This window comes from Vanellus vanellus, assembly GCF_965231255.1.
Source record: "Vanellus vanellus genome assembly, chromosome: Z".
Classification (NCBI taxonomy): Eukaryota; Metazoa; Chordata; class Aves; order Charadriiformes; family Charadriidae; genus Vanellus; species Vanellus vanellus.
This window is the reverse complement of record NC_138908.1, coordinates 46,574,642-46,600,130: the sequence shown is the minus strand read 5'-3', so window position 1 is coordinate 46,600,130 and position 25,489 is coordinate 46,574,642. Positions and strand designations below refer to the sequence as shown.

At 36.9% G+C, this 25,489-nt stretch overlaps 1 protein-coding gene across 1 annotated transcript in view; it reads right to left on the bottom strand.

Annotated features, from left to right (window-relative positions):
• Positions 1-25,489, bottom strand: part of LOC309682967 (guanine nucleotide-binding protein G(q) subunit alpha) — a 133,650-nt gene that overhangs the window by 12,430 nt on the left and 95,731 nt on the right. Inside the window, exons 3-5 of the mRNA XM_082497150.1 lie at positions 22,994-23,148; positions 10,060-10,188; positions 8,978-9,107 (exon numbers count right to left, since the gene is read on the bottom strand). Coding sequence (XP_082353276.1) covers positions 8,978-9,107; positions 10,060-10,188; positions 22,994-23,148 — 414 coding nt within the window. The remainder of the gene's footprint in view (positions 1-8,977; positions 9,108-10,059; positions 10,189-22,993; positions 23,149-25,489) is intronic.

The following is a 25,489-nucleotide window of genomic DNA, read 5'->3' as shown; positions in this document are numbered from 1 at the left end:
ACTAGTCTTCAATCTTTGTACAACCAGCCTGACAAAAAAAAAGCTGCTGGTAGAGAACTGGGAAGACATCTCTGTAGATGAGAACTGGGAGAAGAACACTCACCTCTCCAACAACTTAATTTGCAACACTGCACTCGCAAATATATGGCAATTTTATGTATGCAGCAGAGGGACAGATGAACCAAATGACAGCTGAAGTCCATGAAATCAACACGTTCAACAACCATCTAAGCAAAAAATACTCTCCCCAAAAAAGTGGTACAGAAAGTGTCCAAAAAACATGGTCCAAACATTGCTGTCAAATATTTTTTAAATTTAAAAAGTGGCTGTTAAATTTATTTGATGAAATAACACGAATGCCAGAATAATCAGTTTTTCATGAATATACATATTTTTGGGAAAAATAGGTTAAAATATTTTAAAATTAATTGTCATTGAAAAAGGCCCTTTTCTGGACAGTTTTGGCATTGGCTATTAAAAAAAATAAGTGTCAGTCGACCATGCCAGCAATTGCTGCCAATAGCAACATTTACCAGCAGCATTTCTGGCAGCCTCTGTAAGCCGGTTCACAATCACTCAACCTCCCATTTCAATTACAAACCACCCACTTTAACAAAAGAGAGAGAGGCTGTGGCTTTTCCTTATGCAAATGCTTCCCAGTATTGATACTTTACATTCCAAAGGTTCTTTATCCACGAACCAAAAACAAAATACATATGCATATGTGTGAACAGGTATGAACAGATACAATATATACAGCTACAAGGTTTGGCACAGATGGTTAATGTGTTATTTTCTCTATTTTCCAAATGAACAGTGAGTTCTGGAGATTTTATTTCCCACGGAAATAACATTCTTAAATAATTATGAAGACCATTTGAGGATTTTAATTCTATCTGGGAGTTCATATTATCCCTCTGCCCTATGCTCAATTGTTCTGGATTGCAGAATGTTGATGAAAAAAACAGACAACTGAAGTACTATGTTTATTCACGATGCAGAAAAAGAGAAGTGCTCTGATCTCAACATTGTTTTCTTTCAGCCTTCATGCTAAGCCATGTAAGACTAGCCTGTGAATAAGGAACACAAAGTGCTGCAAGAGAAGTGGAAGTGTGCCCAGATGTGAACAGCAAGATAGTTCTGATGAAAAAACGAAATACGAGCTTCAGATAATTGCCTCCATAAAGAGTGAAAGTACCCTGAACTCTGTGGTCTCATGCCATTTCTTATTTTTGTCCCACATCAAAAGAAAGTATGACTGGAACATCGTACCAATTTGTCACCGCTTAAGCGATCCCACTGACGTACACTACAGAAGTTCCATCTAGGCTTCTATTCTGCAGATGTATTTTGCCCAGATTCAAAACATGAGTATGTATGCCTGCACCTACATACCTGTATACACACACTGAGTTAACAGTAAAAATACTTACCCTGCGTTTCATGTAATTATTTTAATATAATTTAATACATTAGACTTTAACTGGAATATTTTTAACAGACCAAGCAACATTGATCCTTTCTACTTGGGACAACCTAAGAATAATAAAATTTTCCATCAATCAAAAGAAATTACATCCTTGCACAGTGCCTTTATTCAGCACTTGAAGCACAGAAACAGTGCAGAAAACCACTCTACAAAGTTCCTTCAGTTTCCATTTGCAGTTATAGATGAGGTACTGGAGTCCCAATTTTCTAAATATTCGGTTTTGCCTTCATACAAGTGTCACTTCTGATAAAATCGCAAGACAGTTCTTCAATGTAAATAAAGTAGTGTGAAGATAACTACATTAATTCAGATAGCCACCATCAAAAAAAGTAGGGCTCTTCACAGTTTTAAAGAAGCTATGGCAAAACCACAAAGATTCTCCTCAAAGAAACAAACAAAAAAATCTTTCACTGGACAAACGATGATATTTTGCATAGAATTACAGAAGAATTTATGTTGGAAGGGACTCATGGAAGTCATCTTATCCAACTCCTTGCTCCCAGCAGGACTGTGGCATTAGATCAGGTTGCTCACAGCTGTGTCCAGTCAAGCTTTGAACACCTCTTTCCAGGATGGAGACCCTACACCTGTAAGCAACCGATTCTACTTCACTCACACGTGGCTACCATCTTTCAGCCCTCATCATGTATGAACACCAAGCTGAACAGAGTTTTACTCAGAGTCACTGTACTTACAGACTGTTAAGTCACTAGACAGTTTTAATAATCCCATGGTGGTACTGTTTTGGACAAAGCATTTTTAAGAACAACTTTGTTCCCAGATTATTTAGCTCCACACTGCTTCCACCAGTCACACGTCCCTTCTTAGAATCATAGAATGGTTTCGGTTGGAAGGGATATTTAAGATCATTGAGTCCAACCATCAATCTAACACTGCCAAAACCACCACTAAACCATGTCCCTAAGCACCATGTCTACCCACCCTTTCAATACCTCCAGGGATGGTAACTCAACCTGGGCAGCCTGTTCCAGTGTTTGATAACCCTTTCAGTGAAGAAATTTTTCCTAATATCCAATCTAAACCTCCCCTGGTGCAACTTGAGGCCATTTCCTCTTGTCCTATTGGTTGTAACTTGGGAGAAGAGATCAATCCCCACCTCTCTACAACCTCCTTTCAGGTAGTTGCAGAGAGCAATAAGGTCTCCCCTCAGCATCCATTTCTCCAGACTAAACAACCCCAGTTCCCTCAGCCACTCCTCACAATTCTTGTTGTCTAGACCCCCTCACCAGCTTTGCTGCCCTTCCCTGCACCCGGCTCCAGAATCTCAATGTCTTTCTTGTAGTGAGGGGCCCCAAACTTCCCACCGTCTCTCCTGTTCTACTTGACTGAGTACCCCCTTGAATTCCTCCAAGGTTTGTGCAATGGCTTTTGGAAACACTGCTTGAGCCACTTCCAGACCTACCGGTTCTGTTCACATCTCAAAATAATTTCCTACTGCTAGTGCCATGCAAACATCTGCTACTGGTAAATGAAACTGCTATCCTACATTTCAGAAACCTTGAAGACTTGATGGGGGATCACAGTTGCACTTTGGTCCTAAGTAACAGCCACTGATGTAAATGTTTATTAACTCAGGATAAATTGGTAAGACAACGGGGTGCTGAACACAAAATGAGAGAGCATCAAGTTATAGCAGCATAATTCTCAACAGTGTGAGCAGAAGTCTTCACACAACTCTGGTTGCTACACCGTTGTACATTACACAGCAGCAATGAAGCAGGTTTAGGAAAGTTTCTGAGGAACTCTCTGTTCAGAATGAGGAGAATGGTAACACATGCAAAAGTATTTGTTTGAATATTTTAAAAATTATCAAGACTAGCATAAAAAAGATCCAATATGCTTATTGTATCAGGTTAGATGATACAGGTCTTTAAAGCAGACAAACCACTTGGTTCCATGTGGTAAGGCAGTGAAAGCCAGTGGAGAGACAACACAATGCAAAAGCACGAAGCTGGGAAAATTACCTTTATGACACCATTTTTGTGAATGCCCACTGAGCAATATGGCACTTGTCAAGATGACAGAAAAGAAGATCCTAGATAACAGTTTAACATGTGTGAAAGGAGGACACACAGGAAGTAATGGCAATATTAGACATAGCCTGAAGGCTGTGTCTAGGATTTCTTAAGCCAAGGAATCAATTTTGCTATTATTTAAAAAACTCAGAATTCTTAAGTCATTCCAGCCTGCTTCATATATTAGAAACATTTTCAGCAAGAACCACAACCTGGGATCAAATCTGTAAATACAAGAATTACAAGGAAGTGGTACTTTCTATAAAACTTTAACACAAATAGGATGATAATGCTAATGATTAAAGTGAAGGGAGGAAATACTGGTTTAACAGAAATTCAGTTACAGTTTATTATGCTAAAACTAACAATTTTGGCTAAATCAAATAATTTATTAAGACACAGTACAAGCTTCCAAAAAAAAAAAAAAAGCCTTAAAAAAAAAAGCTCAAAAAAAAGAGCTGTACTCTACTTGACCAGAACCTCCTCCTTTTCTGATTAAAAAGAACCAATAATTGTTCTTAATAAAACTCTTAGGGGTTGCAAATTACCTGTCTGGATAGGGTATTTGGATAGGTTCTATTTGCTTTGTTATTCAAGGTGAGTGAAAACCCAGCACATAAACCACCTATGAAATACAAGCTTTTAAGGTTGTATTAATGTTACTATTTTAACAAAGGAAGAAACACTTCAGATTCTTTTATATGTGGTTTCATTTATCAATGAAAAGAAATTGCTTAACAAGCAAAATAATGAAAAAAACATTGTTTTCCTAAGGCATAGAGATGAGTATATAAGATATTTGCACGTACATAGGATACATAGTACCTATTTATAGTGCTGGGCACTAGTGAATTTCCTCACTCAAAGCCAGTTGAAGGAATATTACTTGTAAATATTAGCAATATTTATCTCTAATCTTGTTAAAACTTCCCATTTTACAATTGTATTTCTATTTTTTTTAAACCAAAAGGTATCAGCTCTGACCAAAATAATCTAAAGTAGCATTTTTCTCTTAAATTTATTCTGTGCAATGGATGTTCAGAATGCTCATATTGATTTACTTCTAAAAATTATCTTTTATCAATGAATACTTCAGGCTGTCCGATGCCTCTGTAGCTTTGCAGCCTCCGATGATATGTCAGGAAAGGCAGTATTTGCTTTTTGATAGTTTAGGAAATTTCAAAATTTCACTTAGCCTGATAATCCACTAATTTGGCTGAACTGAGGAAATTGCACCTGATCTTTTCTGGTTTTCCCCTGGGAATACAGAAAAAGAAAGATCTCTATCTATAAAAACCCCACATTTTCATAACCACCATAGACCTATACAAGCTGTATGAAATCATATACACCTTAAGACATTCAGTGCACTACTGCAGACGAAAAATATGTACAAGCATCAATAAATACTGTCTTTAGTATACAACAATACAATACAACAGTAATACAACATCAATAAAAACCTCTTTTTTATGCAATCAGACTTTACAGGTATACTGTGATGTTTCTATTCCTTCTCTGATTGCAAATGGTTACCGGTTCTCTTATAAAGCTGGAACTCAATATTGCGTTTATTGTACTGAGACCATGTGTTTTTATATGTTTTGAAGAGCTACCTTTGATAATTATTTAAATGCAGCATATCATGGAATATGGATTAATATATTTTACCTAGAAAAAAAATTCTTCATTTAAGAAAACAAGTTGATTTTAAAAAGTTCTAAACTGTGCTTTTTGATATAACTGCAAATTTCTCCAGATATGCTGGTATAATTCAGAGCAAAAGCCTGACCTAGAGAACACAATACATTGTAAATTAATTTACCAAAGAGATGATTCCTTCATTTTTATCTCACCTCTAATTCTGTCAGACTCTTCTGAAAAGTGAAAAGGTCAAACATCGGCTAATTTAACTTATAACATGTTCTCCTTTGTCATATCATATCAGACTGAGGGACAATTTACTTAATTCACAGTACTATTAATGTCATTAGTATATTAAGTCCTCTGGATCAAATTTTGCCCTCATTTCCACCAATGAATCTAGACAGACTTACTGTTTTATTAAGGACAGAATTTGGAACAGTTAGCTATTTCTCCTTTTAGATGTATTTAAGAAGAGAAAGGCATTTCAAAACTGGACATCATCTGAAGTTTTTGAAAGATGTATTTAAATATACTGTCCTTACCAATTCTTCTCATTTTGTATTCAAGCACCAAAATCAGATGCTTAGTTACGTACAATCTAGACACATACTCAAGAAAGGAGACATAATGTTATTTCTGAGTACTGCCTGTTAGAGGAATCCCAGTTAAAATATGGTTGGGCAGCCATGTGTACTTTTCTTTAGGCTTGAAGCCGCCAACTCTGTAGCTGCAGATCTTTGCCATGGGAGTGCAATTTCATGGACCTATCATTTAAGAGTCATCCTACATGGGCCTCTGAATATTCAAACAGCCAGTTTGAACACTTGTCTTATTTTCTACGTATGACGTCCCCTTACAGAGTAGTTATAAGGCATTTCTCAGAACTTTTAATACTGACTCCTCCAAGGGCATGAAGACAGAAACAGTTCCCAGTCCAATCCTACATATATCCAGGGAGCAAAAGCCCTTGAGAGACAATAGCAAAGCTTCTCAACTCAGTATAGCCTCATCTGATTTATAATCCAAATATATTTCTCTTGAATAAGCTAAACAAGGGAAGAAACAGATTACAACTGACAGTCTATCAAGCACTACATTTTGAAATACAAATCACCAGTCTTAAAGGCTCTAAACCGGTTTCATAATGATGAAGGGTCATATAAACATACATCCACTGAATGGCAAGTAATAAAGATTCATATTTATTCCTGAAAATTAGATTAATGAAAAAATGTATTAACTAAAAAGAATGCCACAGATGATTAAAACGTAGTTTTCTTTGTAAAAACATACTATGAGGAAAAAGACTTCAGGCAACAACATGCCTTGGACTAATTAGGAAAAGAAAGTAGGACATTTTACAAAAATCATACTGTTCAATCAGGCCATGAAATCAATGCAAAGGGAGTAGCAGAACCCTGCAAGTTGTCGAGTCAGATCTTTTCATTTCAGTAAGAGGCACACAGATCAAAGAAGGTTTAGATTCTATCATAGTATCACACTGATGGCATACATATGAAGAAAGTAGGGCATTTACACACACTCTCTCACTTTGGCGCTAAAATTTTAACACTGTTTCACAATTTGAAGATAAGTGCAATAAGTATCTCACCAAAGTCTCCAAGTTAAATTACTGTCTTCCCTACTGAGCTTGTCACACCCCAAAGAAGAACAAAAATATTTTTGGAGGTAAATTTCTTAATTCAAGGTGTAAACTAACACATTTAAAATCTTTTCCCATTTTTCTGCCACACCCACATTCAGATAAACTACGCTGTGCTTTATGCGGAATAAATAAACCCATTCTTCTCCCATGCGTCCTGGGACTGTAATGTTTAGAGATACAGGGGAGGGAAAAGGAAGGGAAAAAAACAGTGCTCTGATATACCAACAAAATCTAGACAGACAGGCTACAGCTTGCTGATAGCCAAAACGAAGCTGCCCAGATGGATGCTTAGCTCTAAGACAGTCTGGATCCAACCCAGAGCTAGAGTAACAGAGGCCTAACGCTGCTGGAAAGCTCTACGAGGGTATGTATGTATGACTTGAAAACAAAACCTGGTTTGAATTAAAGTTATGAACATATTTTAAACAAAGACCAAAAGGTTCAGAAGGTTTCCACTGTTGTTAATAAGAAACATATATAGTTTAGCAGCGAGGTGGAAGAACCATCTGCAAGACTATGAGGAGTTTTACAGATTTTGCCTCCACAAAGTGTTTCGAAAGTGAAAACTCGAAAAACCAAACCAGCTTTATGAGTAAAGTGATCTTATTCAGAACAGTTGAAAAGTAGTTCTAGAAAAGGCACCACTTCAGCCACTGGAGAGCCCAAAACATAAAGGAAATCTTCAGCCAGATATTCTATTCAGTTCACAACACACGAACCATTTTAGCTTAGAGAAGACTGAGCAAGATGATTCAGCCTGGAAAGATACTGCTCCGTCTTCTAGAGTAGGGATGCTCTAACTAATGATCTGCACACTGAAATTATCGGACAAACCACAGCAAGGGCTCAAGCAAGTCACCGAACTAGAAAGGGATACACTTAATAGGGAACTAGCATCTGGTAAACCTCTCCCTATGAGACAGTTCTTACAAGAATTTCTCCCTATGAGAATGACAGTATGAAACACAGTGATAAATAGGTAACATCATGAAGTTTGGAAGTTTATTTTGGACAGTCAGAATACCATTCGAAAATTATTGTAACTAATTTTTCTTGATGTGATTTCCAATGTATTTTGTTTTGACTTGTATAATTAAAATGCCTAACACTTCTATGCTGACTTTGTGGCTACAAAAGAATAATGCAAACAGAAAAGATAGAAACAGACATTTCGGGCTTGGCTTGAAATGAGCCAAGTCTGAGTTCTCTACTTATCTACACGTCTACCTTCCAAAATTACAAGAGATGAAGTTGGTGCAGATTACATCATCTTTTTTGTAAATTCAGCTTTGAATGATATAGTTGATTATATAAATAATGTAACAGTATTTTTCTTTTATTGAAAGACTATAAATGTAAAAGCTTTCAGAGCTCAGATTTTATTAAAAAATGAATCCTGAAAAGAGTTCAGCATACAAACATGTCCAAGGACATGTTTTACCTTGTTATGTCAACCATTCCCTTCAACAGTGAAATCAACATGTATGCAGCCACGAAGAACATTCAAATACTCTTTTTCACCTAACTTTTGTAAGTATGTGTTAGAAGACTTGCACAGGACAGTGCCAGTGCGTAACTCATAGAAGTTTGATGAATAATGGAAAATAGTCCTCAGGAAAGACAAAAAAATCTAGACATTAAATAATCCCCCTCCTCTGCATTCAAAATAGTGGATACCAGTGTGCTTTGCTGCCTCAGCTCATCCACTTTCCTCCTTCTGTTATTTTTTGAAATAAAAATACAATACACATCCTATGCTTACAGTCAAAGGAATGACTTTTACTACTTTAGGGTCTGTTCTAGCAAAGAATCTATAAACTTCATTTCCACCATCTTTTTTTGTGGCTCTGCTACATAACACTAACTGCACAAACAGCTACACTAACATTTCCCTATATTCAACTGTATTCCCCTTCAACACAAAACAGACAGGTTTCTTTGAATCCTCCACGGAGCAGATCAGCTTTGCTGTATTTGAAGACTGATCCCCTCCTCCCCTCTTCATCCTTGTAGTGCTTCTCACTCCATTGGGTGCAGTTGTGTATGACTGCTGGTAGATGCATTTGGAAAACACCTGGAACTGGACAAGTTAAATTATTTTTTATTTAAAACTGGTGCTTTTCGCTGATGCTTGCTTACCTCATTGTCTGACTCCACAAGCACTTGATCATATTCACTAAGAGCTACTAGGAACATGATAGATGTGACATTTTCAAAGCAATGTATCCATTTTCTTCTTTCTGATCGTTGGCCTCCTACATCCACCATTCTGCAAAATTAACATCTACATCAACTCCATGAATACCTTAACAGATAAACATACAAGTACACACACAGTGACAAAATTCAAGAATTTAGCTGAAAACACTGTTTCGTTTGTTTTTCTTAATGTTTTTTTTTCCACTGATGTTTAATGGAATCTGTTGTACGTAGACAGTTAATCACATTTGCTTTTAAGTCTGACGCGTTTTCTGTATTTAAACTATTGTGGGTCTCAAAACTCCTCAGATTTCTGAGACACAAAGGTCTCATGAGCCACGATTCAGCAATGTATGCCCCATATATTCAGCAGAAACAGATGTGAACAGAATAGACTTGCTGATCTGTCTTTATCCCCCCAAATTACCAGAGTCAAAATTCCCAACTTGTTAAAGCTGCTCCATTTTAAGATGACAAATAGACAATATGCATCTACTAAAATTTTTAGTAGCCAAAATTGAAACACAAATTTGCTCGCAGTGTATTCCCACTTCATCCCATGTCTCAGTGTAACTGAACACAGGTGTCTAACTTGCAACTGCATAGTTATTTTTTAAATAACTGTACTTGCACTCTCTCTAAAAATGAACTACACTAGAGGTAACTTTGTATTCCATAATTTACATGAATTACGAGGACACAATTGTATTTTCAGACTATTATTCACAGTGAAATTTTGATATATATCATTGAAAAGACAAAGTGCAGGGTTTTTTTTCAGTAATAACTACCTTCAGAAGAAGACAAACCTCATTGTCTGTCATCCCTTTGACACCTTTCAGATCAGCTCCTTATTATATGTGGACAATTACATTAAAACATATTGACCAAGCTCAAATTTTAAAAACACAGAATAATTGCTTTTTACGCACTTTTAACCAATATCCTATACACAGTATTACTAATGTAAAAGGAAACAAAAGAAAAAAAAAAGCAAGTGGGTGTTAAAACTTTTTTTCTACCTGAAAATGACGCTTTGTAAGTCGAATGGATATTCAATGATCCCTGTTGTTGGGACTCGAACTCTGAGCACATCTTGCTGAGTTGGCAGATAGGTGGAATCTGCTATGCGGTCCAAGTCATTAAGATAGCTATAGACAGGGAGAAACAACAGGAATGCAAGACAGTGACACCATCATCCACCAAGGAAAAGAGAAAGGAAGACTTGGGAATGGAAATGGGCTGTGGGTAGGAAAAAGTACAACAGAAAAAAGAGCATTATCGGCATAAAACAGGGGACAAACTATAAAAATGTGCTCCATCCTCCCTTCCTGTACACTTTCATAGCTTCAAGTAAATTCTACAGAAGGGTAGCATAATTATTCTGGTTTTTTTCATAGAAGTTTGCTTGAATTTCACATGTAAATTCACCAAAGATTCAAAGTTTTCAATTACATAATTCTAGGCAATTTAGAGACAAATAATATAAAATGTGTGAGAAATATAAAATTGCACAGTTTTATTTGAATACATAACATATTTCTTGATATTCATTCTACACTGTCTACACAGATCCATGGATAGACCAACATGAATTTCCCAAGGAACAGTGAGCTGCTATAGAATAGACCATTATCATTTACAAAATGATAGGAAGATAAATGGTACTGTTTGGACATTAAATTAAAAAAAAAAAAAAAAAAAAAAAAAGGAAACCCCCATAATTTAAAAACTCTCCAAACCTTGCTATCAGAAGGCAGCACTCATTATTTAGAGAGGTCTCTGGTACCTGAAAGTCCTGCATTCACACTGAAACTTCTGACTAAGTTAATAAGCCTACAGTTCATGAAATACACCCCTGTCAGTTAGCAAACAACCCCAAATGGCTATAAAATTGCTTGCAAACGTTCATTAACTACAACACCAAACTTTTCCGCTATTACTTAATGGTGGGTTTCAATTATAAAGCACTGGTGTACTGGAAGTTTTAATTAATTCTCATAAAAGAGATGCCTCAAAAAAGAAGTGTACCCATGTGAGTGTGAGAGCCTGTTTGGGTCCAGGAGCTAACTTCTCATGAAACCAGTGCACTAGGTAGCTCGGACTCTCTGCATGGCACATGCCTGGGAGAAATACTCCTTCAGGAAATTACGTTCTTGGGCATTTGGTACTTCCCAGCACAAGAATGACCTAGAGTTAGCCACTGAGAAGATAAATTAACCTACGGATGCCCTCATTCATTCTATGGGAGCAGAGCAATGGTCTTGTAATTTATCAAATGATGATGAAGTATCACTAAACTCTGAACATGTTCTTTTCCCTGTAGTTATTACTGAAGGTGCTCTTTTTAAATAAACCCACACAAGAAATAATTAGACTTCTTGTAGATGCTCTGAATGATTTCTTAATGAAATAGTGAGAGCAAGTTATCCTGAACAATGACAGAAACAAAGCAGTTTGATTTCTACCTTACAGCAAATATATGTAAGAATTGTTAGATCTGGAAGGGAGCCAAAAACATTGTAAAATCTCCCTCACTATGATTTTACTCATGAAAGATTAATCCAATAGTAAACACTGAATGTGAGAAAGTTATACAAAGTTAGAAAAACTTATTGAACCATATAATATATCTCAGATAATTCAGAGGCTACTAGTCTGAAAATATTTTATGAAAACACTGATTAGTTTCTGCCAATAAGAAAAAGGCTCGGGAGTCTGAGCACTTCATCTGCCCTCAGGTGTTTTACACAAAAAGCAGAATGGACAAGCACATCACCAGCTTGTTGGGGGAAAAAGAAAAGTATACATGAATGAAATCCACAACTACCGCAATAAGAAACTTATAAGAGACTCTGAACTAGCTTCTTTTTCCCCTCTCACCCCCCAAAAAATCGGTTTTGGTTTGTGACTGTATTTTGGAAGGGTACAAAGAAGCATTGTGGGTCATGACATGCTACAGTCGTATTCACAACAGCAGGATTTTAACTGTATAAATTGGGAGGTGGCCCATTTATGGTATTGTCTGCAATGCTGCATTTCTTTAGCAAGCTTCAGCTGTGGTCTCCAATGTGAGCCTGCTTACCGCACCTCTGTACCATCAGCACAGTGCACTTGTTACTCAGATATACTGTAATGCACAGCTGGCTGGTTTTAGAAAGGCAATAATGCAAAGGGATGTTATTACATAGTTAAATCTCATTTGTGTTACTGGAAAACATTAAATGGGCAGACGAGTATTTTTTTTTGTCCTAAGATAAATCACTGATGTCATTAAATTCCAGAGGAATTAATTTATCCTTAAAATATACTTATCTTTTCCTCATCACCTTTCAGTTCTGCTCAAGTTCTGCTCATTCAATTACCAAACAGCAACCTTCAGACTCATTTCACCCATACGGGCACCTTATAGAGCCTATATAGTCCACAGAAGAGTCCTTATGCAGTCCTATCTCTTTCTCTAGTTTTCTTCACTTAACATATCAAAGGATGTTGAAGTCTCTAAGAAGTGTCCTAAAATATACATTCAAACCCAGAATCAAGGAAGCTGTGTTGAAACCAGAAACGAGTACCTCACAGAAAAAAAATAATCAGATAGCATGCACAAAATCCTTTAAAAGGAAAATCTTTGTGATACTGACAAATCATAACCAGAATCTACAGTCCAACAAAAGCAATTTAGACTACATCCTGCATTTTTTTGAATAACGACATTTAGCCCCTACCACTTTACCTTCTAACTTAAAAGTTAATAAACAAATTGTATCAATTTATTTCCATGAAAATGTCCCAGTTCTTTGTTGCATAACCATACTTTTAAGTCTTCCATTATTGTTATTTTCATGCTGTGGGCATACAGCAAATAGTCAATGAAATTCTTTTTAAGTAGAAAAAAAAAGATTTTAAGGAAGTTTGTGCATTGTTGCTCTGAAGTAAATCAAGAGATATTTTCTGCTAGTGACTTTAACAGTTCTGCACATCATTTACACTTCTTGTTACCAAATGAGAATATGTAACTTCACGTTCTGCTATCAACTTCATCGGGATTAAACATGTTTCTGAGAATCAGACTGAAAGCTTTGCTGGCAGCAGCAACACAAAGTTCCCTTCAAGATACTTTAAAATCACTAAAAATTCTTTAAGTCTCTTAAAATTCATGTAACCTCTAAACCAAAGTAACACAATTAATGAAAAAAATCTATTATCTTTGGGTAAGAACATGTATCATTGAGATTGTGATTAGGGTCTTTCTTTTCCATCTGAAGATTTTTGATATATTGCAGAAATGAACCATACCTCTTCAGTCAGGTGCATTCTTCCTAAAACATCGGTGGGAGCAAATCCACACACTTACCCTCAATACATTATCACGACTTTTGTATTAATTGCATAACACTATACTTCTACGTCAATAGTACCACATACACTGAAACCAAGATGTTTTCTCTTCTTGAATCACAAGAACAGATATTTGTATTGCACTAGGAGGGGTGGGGTGACAGTCTGATTTTTCTGCATAACTGATTTGTTGGGTTGACTCACTATTTCAAAATGCTGAGAGGAAATATGTAAATGAATACAGGTGACCATTTACATAAAAAGAAAAGACAAATGGAATACCATTAACATTATGGACATACTACCAACATACACAATTTTCACGTATTACTATTATAGTTGTTCCTGTAACATTGACAATTTAGAATTTAACATATTTGATTTATCATAGTTTAGCTCATTGTCACAATAAAGACTTGTATTTTCAAATCTTCGTCATACCAAAAGGGTTGGAAATTCAGCTTTTGTTTTCCCACATGAAAGCTGGGGTTTAAAGAAATTCTCTGATCACCAGGGGAATGCAGGACTGCATGCATATGCTTTAAGCATCCTACAGCTTATTAAAATAACAACATACTTATTTTAAAATTAACCTAGGAAGCAGCAACTTTAAATAGAAACATCAACACATGCTAGCTAATGCCAATTCTCTTCCATCTTCAACTGTGCTGGATCAAGCCCCACTCTAGCTGCACTTCTGCCCATCCCCAGCTGCCAATTCATTCGCTTGTGCAATGGCTTGATAACACATTTCTGTCAAAATGATTCTGAATAGTAAAGAAACACTATTAAAATTGTTCAAATTAAGCTAGTTCATTTGATGGACACAGCCTGGGGTGTGGGAAGTCCATAAGCTCCAGCAGGAAAGCAGGGTGGAGTTACCTCCTGCACTGGCTTATCTGCAACCAGAAGAGGACATATGAAGCCAGTGCTATGTGAAATGTCTCGAGTCACTGAATTCAGATGGGTAATGAGTGAAAGAAAATGTAGATTTTTACTGTTTTGTTTGTTTGTTTGTTTATCTGCTTATGAAAAAACAGATTCACCATGGCTTTAAAGCACTTATCTAACGCAGCCCTAAACAAAGCACTGACAAATAGATCGAATCCCCTAGGCATGCACACACAAAAGATTTAAGCACTTAAAGAGACATGCACAGGGTATTTTAGGGTAAGTGCCTAACTCAAAATGTATGCACAAATACTGAAATCAGCCTTTGCAATGCAACTAACTCTTCAGTGTATACTAGAAATGGCTACACATGCACTTTTGCAAACAAACCACAAGACTTGTCATAAACATGAACTTCCACAAGAAAAGTGTTGCCAACAATTGCCCAAACCAGATGTTTCCTTATTTTACTAACTTCAAAATTTAAAATCATAACAACACTATGGATATTGGAAATACCCTGGCAGCTGTCCTGAGGGCTAGTCCAGAAGTGGGTAACCACCAGTGTCACCACGGGGAATTCAGTTGCATGGGGAGCAGCAACCGCACAAGCCACTTAAACTCAGAGTGCCATATAGTTGAGACCTATTTTTACCACCTTCTAAGAAATGTCTTACTTTGGTGAGACACACTGTAGGTATAGGGCTTTTCACCCAAACAGTACCTACTCAGCTAAGCATTATACAAAGGAACAAAAAAAAAATCGAAAATTGCATAGAACTACTTAAAATAAAGCACCAAACCACACAGGTCTGAGTAAATTTATAGTACAGACCAAGTTTAAAAAGTTAATTATACCTGTAATTAGTTTTGTAAAAATGAATTTTAGTGGCTGCTGAGGTAATTTTCCAGGGGGTTGCTATGGCGACAGGCAGAAGGTGCATTACCTAGGCGATGTGTGTGTAATGAGCTGCTGGCAGTGGCCCTCCCTTGACGTCAGGAGAAGCTGCCACTGTCTCGCAGCACACTTGTGATCTCCACACTGACCAGAATCGGAGGAAGCCTTTTGTTTCCCAGTCAGCACCGAGAGAGAAGTACTTATTTTTAATGCAGTTTCCATCACCTATGACAAGGTCCAAGCCTGCAGCCAGCTTCAGGGAAGCTGCCAGGCTATGGAGGTGCTAATGATGCCCTTGAAAGAGCACGTTTCAAAGGTGCAGTTTGTCGACACTTCAAAATAAACAGCAGGAGCGGGATCATGAGAGTAGACTAACTGGCTCTGTACTTTCCTACATGCCTTTCCCATATACAAATCAGGCAAAGAAGAGAGACTCCTACCCTTAATAAACAGACCAGAGTTGTTTTAACCAATAACCTTCTCCAAGGAGTTAAATATAAACCCCGTCTCACCATGAATAGGTAGCTCAACATTCAGCCTTAATTAATTTCTCAGAGCTACATCACCTAACAAAGACAGACCATCAAAACTTATTTGAATTTACTTTCAGTGAATGAGGTCTTGAAGCACCTTCAACATGAAGAAACATGGGGCAGGCACTTCAAACACACACCTTCCTCCAGCCACGAGCTACTACTTTTCAGCATCTTTGAGGTCCTACTTTTGTTGCAAGTAATCAGGTGAAAAAGCAGAATTTTCTCAGGAATAATTCCATAAAGTGAATTTCTGTAACTTTAAACTAAGTTTAGTGTATAGCCAAATTAATCAAGAGAAGGCATTAAGGGCATAGGCAAAGGTAGGAAAGCTACAGCCTTCATCCATCTATAAGACTAATTTCCCTTTCTGAGGTTAAAAATGAGATTGCTCTATCGTATACATATACTTCCCAGAATCACGGAATGGCCAGGGTTGGAAGGGACCTCTGGAGATCATCTAGTCCAACCCCCCTGCCTGAGCAGGGTCACCTACAGCAGGTTGCACGGGATGGTGTGCAGGGGGTTTGGAAAGTCTCCAGAGTGGGAGACTCCACAACCTCTCTGGGCAGCCTGTTCCAGTGCTCTGCCACCCCCAAAGTAAAGAAGTTCCTCCTCGTGTTAAGATGGAACTTCCTATGTTCAAGTTTGTGCCCGTTACTCTTGTCCTACTACTGGGCACCACTGCAAAAAGACTGTTCCCATCCTCCTGGCACCCTCCCTTTAAGTATTTATAAGCATTGATAAGATCCCCCCTCAGTCTTCTTTTCTCCAGACTAAAAAGACCCAAGTCCCTCAGCCTTTCCTCCTAAGAAAGATGCTCCAGTCCCCTAATCATCTTTGTAGCCCTTTGTTGTACCCTCTCCAGCAGTTCCCTGCCCTTCCCGAACCGGGGAGCCCCAGAACTGGACACAGTAATACCACAGATGTGGCCTCACCAGGGCAGAGGAGAACATTAGAGTACTATTCATCAGTACTGCCCAATAACTCTTCCCAAACTCAGCAGGCAAAACTGATGTAGCAAGATGCTGAATTAATATTCACTCGCACACTAACAAACCCTGTGCTTAGAAGGAGTCTGCCTGCGAGACCCTGTGAGCACAGAAGTCCCTGGGGAGCAGAGTGCCTCTGAAATGCACTGCTGCGGAGAAGGGATCTGCCTGGCACCACACCAGAAACACTCCAAGAGAAATCTCCAAAATAAAACCAAACATGCTGAGATAGAGGTAATTATTGGTCCTGATAAAAGGGTCAGACTAAGCCTAGTAAAGATTACTTGTTACCACCCAGCCAGGAAACAACGTGATTGTTTTTTAATCTACATGGGGAGAACAGGAAAAGGGAAGCAACAAACTTCAAGAAACTCTGCAAAGTTTGTTGTTTAACATAAAGTTTGTTGGGGGAATCTCAGTGTAACCACAGCTATAAAAACAAGGCTTACTAGCAACATTTCACATGCAAATGTTTTCATTGTGTTCAACCACATGTAAGAGAGGTACCACATGGCTCACTTTTTCCAGGTAGGACAGTAACCATAAACATTTACATCTTTTCAACCCTAAACTTCTCAGGTTTAATGCAAACAAAAAAGTATTTTCCTTGAAGTCAGGATAGTTCATAGGTATGACCCTCTGCAAAATGTTGTCTCTTGTAGACATACAGTGATGGTCCAAGTGAAAATAAAGCTCCAATCAAAGTCTATGACTAAGACTAATTAAGCAAACTATTTAATAAGATTTGATCTATCTCTGTTCTTTGGAGCATGGCTATTTCGGAACTGGGTGGGGCTACCCTCCATACTGCTGTTGGGGTTTGGTGTGGTTTTGGAGGACTGGAGGTTTTTTTGGGGAATTTGTTTGTTTTGCAAAACACTGAACTGGCTGATGAGAATACCCTAAACTAGCACTAATTTTGACCATGTGCTGGAAAACAAGTTTTGAAAGGGAAAAGCCTTTTTCTGCATTTTTTTGAAACACATACAACTTGCTTGTCTTTCAACTCCACATATGCAAAATGTTAAAGTTGCTGTAGCGGGATTTTTCCTACCTCACAGAGCTGCCAGAATAACTGACACAAGCGTGCTCTTTGCTAACATGCAGCAGCACAGTAAATGGAATCAATTTTCAGTGTACAAACACAAGCCGTGAACAAAGCTAAGTGTAAACAAGTATTGGCCACATTTTCAGAATTTCTGTAGAGATTTGCATTTCTGTGCCTCTACACCACTGGTGAAAAGTTGCGGCCCGTTTACCAGTTTCCAGAACTATCTAATCTTAATCTAAATTAAACGCAGTAAACCTAAGATCTTTGCAGTGAGGTAGGAAGAAGTCTGCCCTGTGTTCTTTTTATCCTTATCCCACCCAAATCCTACCTAGCTGTCTCCCTCAATTTCCTACATGGTTAAAAGCCAACCTTTGCAAAGGCTAGAAAAAGCAAGCCATCGAATAAAAAAATGCTTGTGCCAATTTTTCTTAATAGGAAATGTGGTTTAAAAATTATACAGATATTAAAAACATGTTCAGTACTGCATGAAAAAAGGCTCCTGAAAGAAATATGTGCTGTATACTGCTTTATATAACCACACTTCCCTTTCTGAACTTCCCTAGTTCTGTTGGATAATCTTAATTTTTTCTATAGGATGCAGTGCTTTGGTATGCGGCCAATTTCATATCCCATCTTTCTTCATATGTTCCCTACATCTAAGGCATAAGACAGGGTTAGCATGGTCCTGCTGCTAGTACTTGATTGTTATCTTCAGACTTTAACTTTTATTTGCTGGTTTTGTTTTACTGCAAACCTTACACAAATAAGGCTGTGAAAACTCTGAATACATAAAATCTACCATTCTGCAACACAAATTGCCCCCAAATAAAGCTTTAGAACCTCCAAGTACATTTTTACAAATTAAGGGAAGAAAGAATCAACAAACAGTATTAAAATGTTTATTAAATAATGATGAGCTTTTGTATCATAAATTATGAATAGATGGTTTTCCTACTCCCAACAAAAGACTGCTACACAGATATCACATAGACAATTGTTCATAATTTGCTATACCCGTGTCAGGCGCATAGCAGGTCTCAATTCAGGACAGTATTAGTACTTCTGAAAGGCTCACACAGACCCATGATGCCCTAAGAATTCCCTACAGCTTTATGAAATAAAAGAATGAATATTCTGATTGCTAGAGGCAATACATGCAAATGGAGTAAACTGCTGTAGTAAAAACTTAGATTCATACACTGATCTTTCCCCTTGTGTGCCCCTAGGCACATCCTATTTAGCACACAGTAATTCCACTGAAATGTGCCTGTTTCAGAAGTGGAACATGGAAGCAAAACATTATTTTTAACAGACAGGTATGAAGGAATTAATTATTCAGCTGAAGTTACGAGAAACACTCAAATGCAGATCTAATACTGTCATACAAAAATTAGTAGATGACCAAAGCACTACAATTCATGCAATGGTTTCTCAAAAGGTGAAACATGAACTTTAATGAGCAGACATCATTATGATTCATCTCCTTCTTCCCTGTTAACAATTAGTGATATTCTGAAGATGTCCTCAGACCCACACCCTGGAGCTCTTATTACGTGGTAAAATACTGCAATCTGCATTTCTGTACCAACTGCCCAGCTAATTCAACTCACATGATCACAGGTATATGCATGGCTGTATAACCGTAGGGACCAAGTTGTTAAAGGTGATAGCAAAAGCAGAAACAAAAGCCTGAAGGACTCTCATGTATGTATGAGTGCCATGGTGTGCATGACTCATAAAGAAGTGCATTAAACAATTAGAAAGTGGGGTATTAAATACCCACTGGGATAGCTAACATAGTGGGTTAGAAACATGAGGGAAAATAATATTTAATTATCTGAAGTGTTAGAAAACACAGCCATGGAAGGGAAACTAAACAGATATCCTGAGTGCTTGTATAGCAACTAGAAAGTCCTTGGTTGGAGGTGTACAATGATATAATAGTTTCATTTCATGGGACCAGAGAAAGACACTCTCCAGTTCTAAACAATTCCAACTTTTTCTTTGTGAAGGGAAAGCCCTTAGTGTCATATTGGAGAAAAATGGTGATGAATCCTCACAAATTCTAGTTGCAACCCAAATTCTGTACATTGTCACAGTGTGAAATGTAACTTATGACAACTGTCTCTCTTAGTGACAAAAGTTAAGACTGTTGCCTCCCCTTTCTTCGGGCTTTGAAAAGCCGTGATATTATCAGACTAGTAACCTGTTTAAATTTGGCTTAAGGTCTTGACAGCCTGTACAGTACATATCGAATGATCTCATCTCACACAGCTATTACTTAAGGCAATCCACAGTGTGGTGTTGGTTTACCTCTGCCTCACACTGTGAACAGTATCTTAAAGGCAAGTGGTTTAGTGGTAAGTGGCTAAGTCACCCCGTAATGTATATGGGAAGTGAATAATCTCTTATTTACCTGATGTGCTCTTCATTTTACCACAGAGAAGTCTAGAAATTGCTTTTTAAAACAACATGAACACCCAACCTTTGGAGCATCCAACGGCAAGGGAAGAGAATGGAATTTATTTTCTCAGTTTCCAAGAGCTTCAAATCAACTCCCACGATGCAGGAAATTTTCTTTATTAGATCGTACCCTACCACACATCTGATGTATTCTTCCAGGGTACTAGCAGTGGGTATAAAAACAACGGAAGTGTAGCTAACAATGACAAAGCAGGTCAAAAGATGACAGAAAGTATAGAAACATATAGGATATAATAGAAACCAGAAACAGAATTTAGAAAGAACAGCAGAAACAGAAAATACAGATAAAGATATTCAGGAAGACAATGTATAATGACATTAACAGACCAAAAAAGGCAATACAAGGAACAGACTGAAAATAATACTACCATAAAAACACAGGGGAGAACTACTGAGAAGATGAGAGGCTCATGCAAGAGATGAATGAAGATCGTGTGACATATTGACCCATATGCTTAAAATATTGACATATATGCTTACAAGGCATATTGAAACATATGCTTGCAAGAGAGCTGATGGACAACAAACGGTTTTGGTTTATACATCAACTCAGAAGAAACTACTAGGACTCACCAAATCGATGGGGACTGGGTACTTATTTCCGTCTTATTGCCAGTAGCAACTTTCGAGCATTTTGGGTTTTTGCTTTGCAACAGGGATTTAAAGTCTCTTTGGGTATTTTATTGCTAAACATACACACTTTTTTTTCTTTTGAAACAATGTTTCTTTGGTTTCTGCTAATTGTTTTTACTGGACTTACATACCTGACAAAACTCTGCTTGCAAGCATAAATATAGGAGAGTCTTCTAAAGACTCATATACAGTGATTCACAATTCTAACTTAAAACAGATTTTGCAGAAATCCATAGTACGAACTATAATAGATTATAGTTAAAGTCACCAAATCTTCAAAAACTCATGTTAAATTGCTAAACATGTTGAGTTTGAAAAATAACCAATCAACTGGTACATCTACCTTTTGCAAGGCAACGTACTAGCAATTTGCTTCTACAGCTACTTTATGATTTGTTCCCTACTATTTTTAATAATACTCAAAAGATCCACTATGGTGACAATTTCATTAAAACTAGGTCAAAACTATGGTATTCAGCACGATCTGATCTGAAGTAGCATCAGATGATTATTTCCTACTTTGGAGAGTAAGTAATCCTACTTTTACCCTCTAACGCAAGCACATGAAATACATACATTTATTTCAACTTTAAAAACAGTATCACATCTGTTGTGGAAACAAAGTTAGGACCTACAAATACAAGAAATTTAAAGTATTAGACAAGCTCTGCTTTACCTTCTACTTATGCTTGCTGCTTATTTCAGTAAGTGAAATAACATGAAAATGTATTGTCAGTAACTTGTCTCTGAAATCTTCTTTTCACCATTTATGCAGCCTAAAGTTTTTCACTTTTCATAACATCCTATTTGTTTTCTTACCACTAAAACCCAAAACACAGTATGGTATCTTTGGGGACAGTGAGAATCCAAACAATACAAGAGTGTTGGCACTGTGCTTTGCACCACCCTGCACCAAAATATGCATACACAAATGATGAAAGTGATGTTTGTCTTGACTAAATCACATACAAAGTGTTGTGCTAGATAATAATCTTCATACTACTGTGCAGATAAATGTCATCCAAGACCTCCCATGTCTACAGCCCTGTTCCAATGAGCTTAATGGGAGCTTCATGGTGCCTTTCTGTTCTTCTGTACTTCCCTCAAAACATATACACCTGACAAATGGAGACTGGAGTGATATCAGCGGAATAATTTTCAAAGACAATACAAAAATTCACAGAGACCATGGAAGTTCTTGCCACAGCTTTAATCATTAACTAGGCTGTACTTTTTAATGTTGGTCAACATCAAAAGGTCACCATCCCTTACCATCATCCATTTCTTTGACAACACACAAGAAATTTTATTTGAGCTATATGCTACATTACTCAAGAGTAACTGAATTTCATGGAGTCAATCTTCAGGCAGTCCTCAGATTCCAATTTCAAATTTCACAGTGCTATTTTATCAGATTCCTCCCCCAAGAAACTAAAGGCATAACATTTCAGACGTAGTTTAGTCACATATGGGTTTTTTTTTTTATTGTTGACCTATAACAAACAGGGTTTAACTTAAAGTGCTTTTCCTGTTGTCTGCCTGGCAGCCTGGTCCTTTAAAATGTAGGCTTTGTTTCCATAAAAGAAAGGCAGTTCAGTAAAACACGAGAACTCTTGCTTAGTACTATTCATCTCACCACTAAGACTGCAAAAGTAATCTGTGAGGGAAAAGGGGAAAACCTGGAAAAATCAGACATCTGGGGCATTATAATTTTTATGTATTGTATGGAGATCTACCTTGATTGCACTTCCCACTATTCACTACTGTCATACTACATGAACACATTTTTGTCCAGCTTGAATTTTTGAGTGTATGTCAGAGGAGAGTAAGGGCTTAAACAGGTATGACAAGAGAAAACAAAACCACCAGTGATTACCTATCCCTATTTAGAACCTTACTTCAAATGATCACAGACTGTCATTCTGTGACACACACACAGATATAATCCTAAACCAGAGGTACTCCACTCCTTAAAGTATCCTCTGAATTCAATCTAGTAAGTGTATATTCAGGTATGTTTGTGCTGCATATGCATACAAACAAGTACACAGACATATACTGTAAGAAGCTAAAAAGCAAAAATTACTTTGTTAGAAACAGAAAATAACATACAGTTTGTAGCCACCATGTACTTACTATTTAGTTGAATCTGATAATTGATACTCCCGTCGTCTATCATAACACTCCTGAATTCCAGGGTCATTCCATAAGCTTCTTATTGCATCTACATATGGGTTCTCAAAAGTTGACACCTTCTCTACATCCACTTCTCGAACTAACTGTGCATGAGCCTAATTCAAAACAAACAAAACAGTAAAATTGACTTCGTTTGCTATGTTTGCATATAGCTCATATACAGTGACCACGATTAACAGGAATAATTTTTCATATTGGCTGTATCACCAACATGTATTTGCAATGTGAAAAATCCAAGTACCACGAAGAAGATTGTGAAAACAGAAAAAGGAGACAACAGTTATAGGAAGTTCCAGAAATGAGGGAGAACAGAAAAAAAATTGACATTTTTATGTCTAGTACATAGGTGTCAACACAGATAAGCAAACTATTCACCTTTCATGCTAAAAGACACCGTTAAACAGAATACCTACCATCCATTCTACCAACGGAACCACTCATTAGTAACTGAACCCGGGACACTTGGACAACATAAAGATAGAATAGACAGCAAAACACAAAAATATTCAAAGATGGATATTTTACCACAATTTGTATTCATCTGAATGAACTTAGTGATGGCGTAGGAAGGAAACAGTAATGTTGATTTATTGGGGAAGACCTTAAAGTAAACAGTGAATGAATGAGAATAAGTAAGAGTACTGAGTAAATTATGAATGAGTGATGAAATGGTGTGTTCAAAAAGAGTGCTAAATTTGATATTATGACAGAAAGTGAATTAATAAACATACATATGGGCCCTTATTTCAGATTATGCTTACGCCAGTCCAGTATTATTTACATGAAATGGATGAAGTATTCACATTACAATTTGTATTTCAGTAAGCTTATTTTAAAGAAAGGTTTCATTCTGAATTTTTCAGGTACAATCTTGGAGTATACAAAACATGCTTTTAAAATGACGACTAGTTAATCAACTTGACAGATTTAGACTGTGATGGTAGCTGAGAAAACGGAAGTAGGGAAGGAATTGGTCTTTTAGAGAGATTGATAAAAAAATCTTAATGTTGCCACAAATGGAAAAGAAGTCACTACTAAAAAAGAAAATCAATATTATTAGAAATTGTCTCTAGTTTCAATTTGTACTATAAATTATAGAGATTCTCAAAAAGTAATGTCTAAAATTGGGAGTTACTAATAGGAAATGATCCCTAACAAATCCATCACCCTCCTAAATACTTAAAATTTAGTTAAAGCCTGCAGAGTCAGAACTGCCAAAGAAATACAGCAGAACGAGCTCCAATTTGTTCTGGAAATATTATATACACACTTCAGTAACAAATACATGCATGTATGTATCCGTGTAGAGATACATACACATGCAAACATACACATACATACAGAGAAGACAACAGATGAAAACTTGGTCAAGCAAAAAACCTGAGGGATTCAACTCCCATATGAAGACACAAACTTGTGAAGACACAAACGTCTTTTCATTTTAAATTAGGTGAAGGTATACTGAAAGGAGTGGTTTTGTTATTTTTAAATAAATTTATCCTCTGTTTACACACGTACAATCCTCACCTCTCTTTTTAGACAGTCCATGAGAATGATGCTCCTACTCATCACGTAACCAAATATTGTACCTGCAACTGTTGCTTACTCAAGAGTGAAGTGAGTTTTTCACTGTGAAAAATGTGTGTCTTAGAGATAAGGAGAACATATGTTCTCTGTTATCAGAATCTGAATCTCCAAAGTTCAAACAAAGGGTATTTTCTTCTGGATCATATCCACACATCCCCCAAATGTCTGGACAAATCACAAAGGGTGCCTACCTTCTCACAGCAAATAACAAGAAATGGTACTCTATTCAAGCCAACATTCTTGTGAAACAGGATAATTTTAATTTTTTTTTTAATTCTCTTCTACCTCATCAAGGTAAGTTCTGTATTCTGTTGCCCCTATGTACTTCCAAAAGAACGATGCCCTGAGTATTTTCCTACAGTTTGTGAAAAACTGATAAAAGAATATATTCAGATATTGATTTGGGGTTTTTTTTGTACTTGAGCTCTGAAACCATGGCAAACTGGTATCAAAATGCCAACAGAGCTAGAAGACTAACTTAATATTCAAAAGCTTTCATTTGAAATCTGTCATAACTGAAGTATTTCTCCAACAGTTCCCTAATCATTCTCTAACAGGTGCTCAAGTATTCTACATTTGTAGAGAAGAAAATCTTATTATTCAGTTACCTATCTAGATTTATTACTATGAAGTTGTCCAACATCTTGCATTGTTTTATTTATCAGTTCTGTATGTTTTGTTATTCAACTAAGATGACTTTGCACTACGTGACAAAACTTAGAAAATAAACTATGACATATGCCAAGAAGTTGCATCCATTGACAAATTGATTCAACTTTTTAAAAAGAGACAGCATTTCCTCAGTGAACACTGCTTTTGCTTCCCTGGGGTTTGCTTGGGCAGACTGAT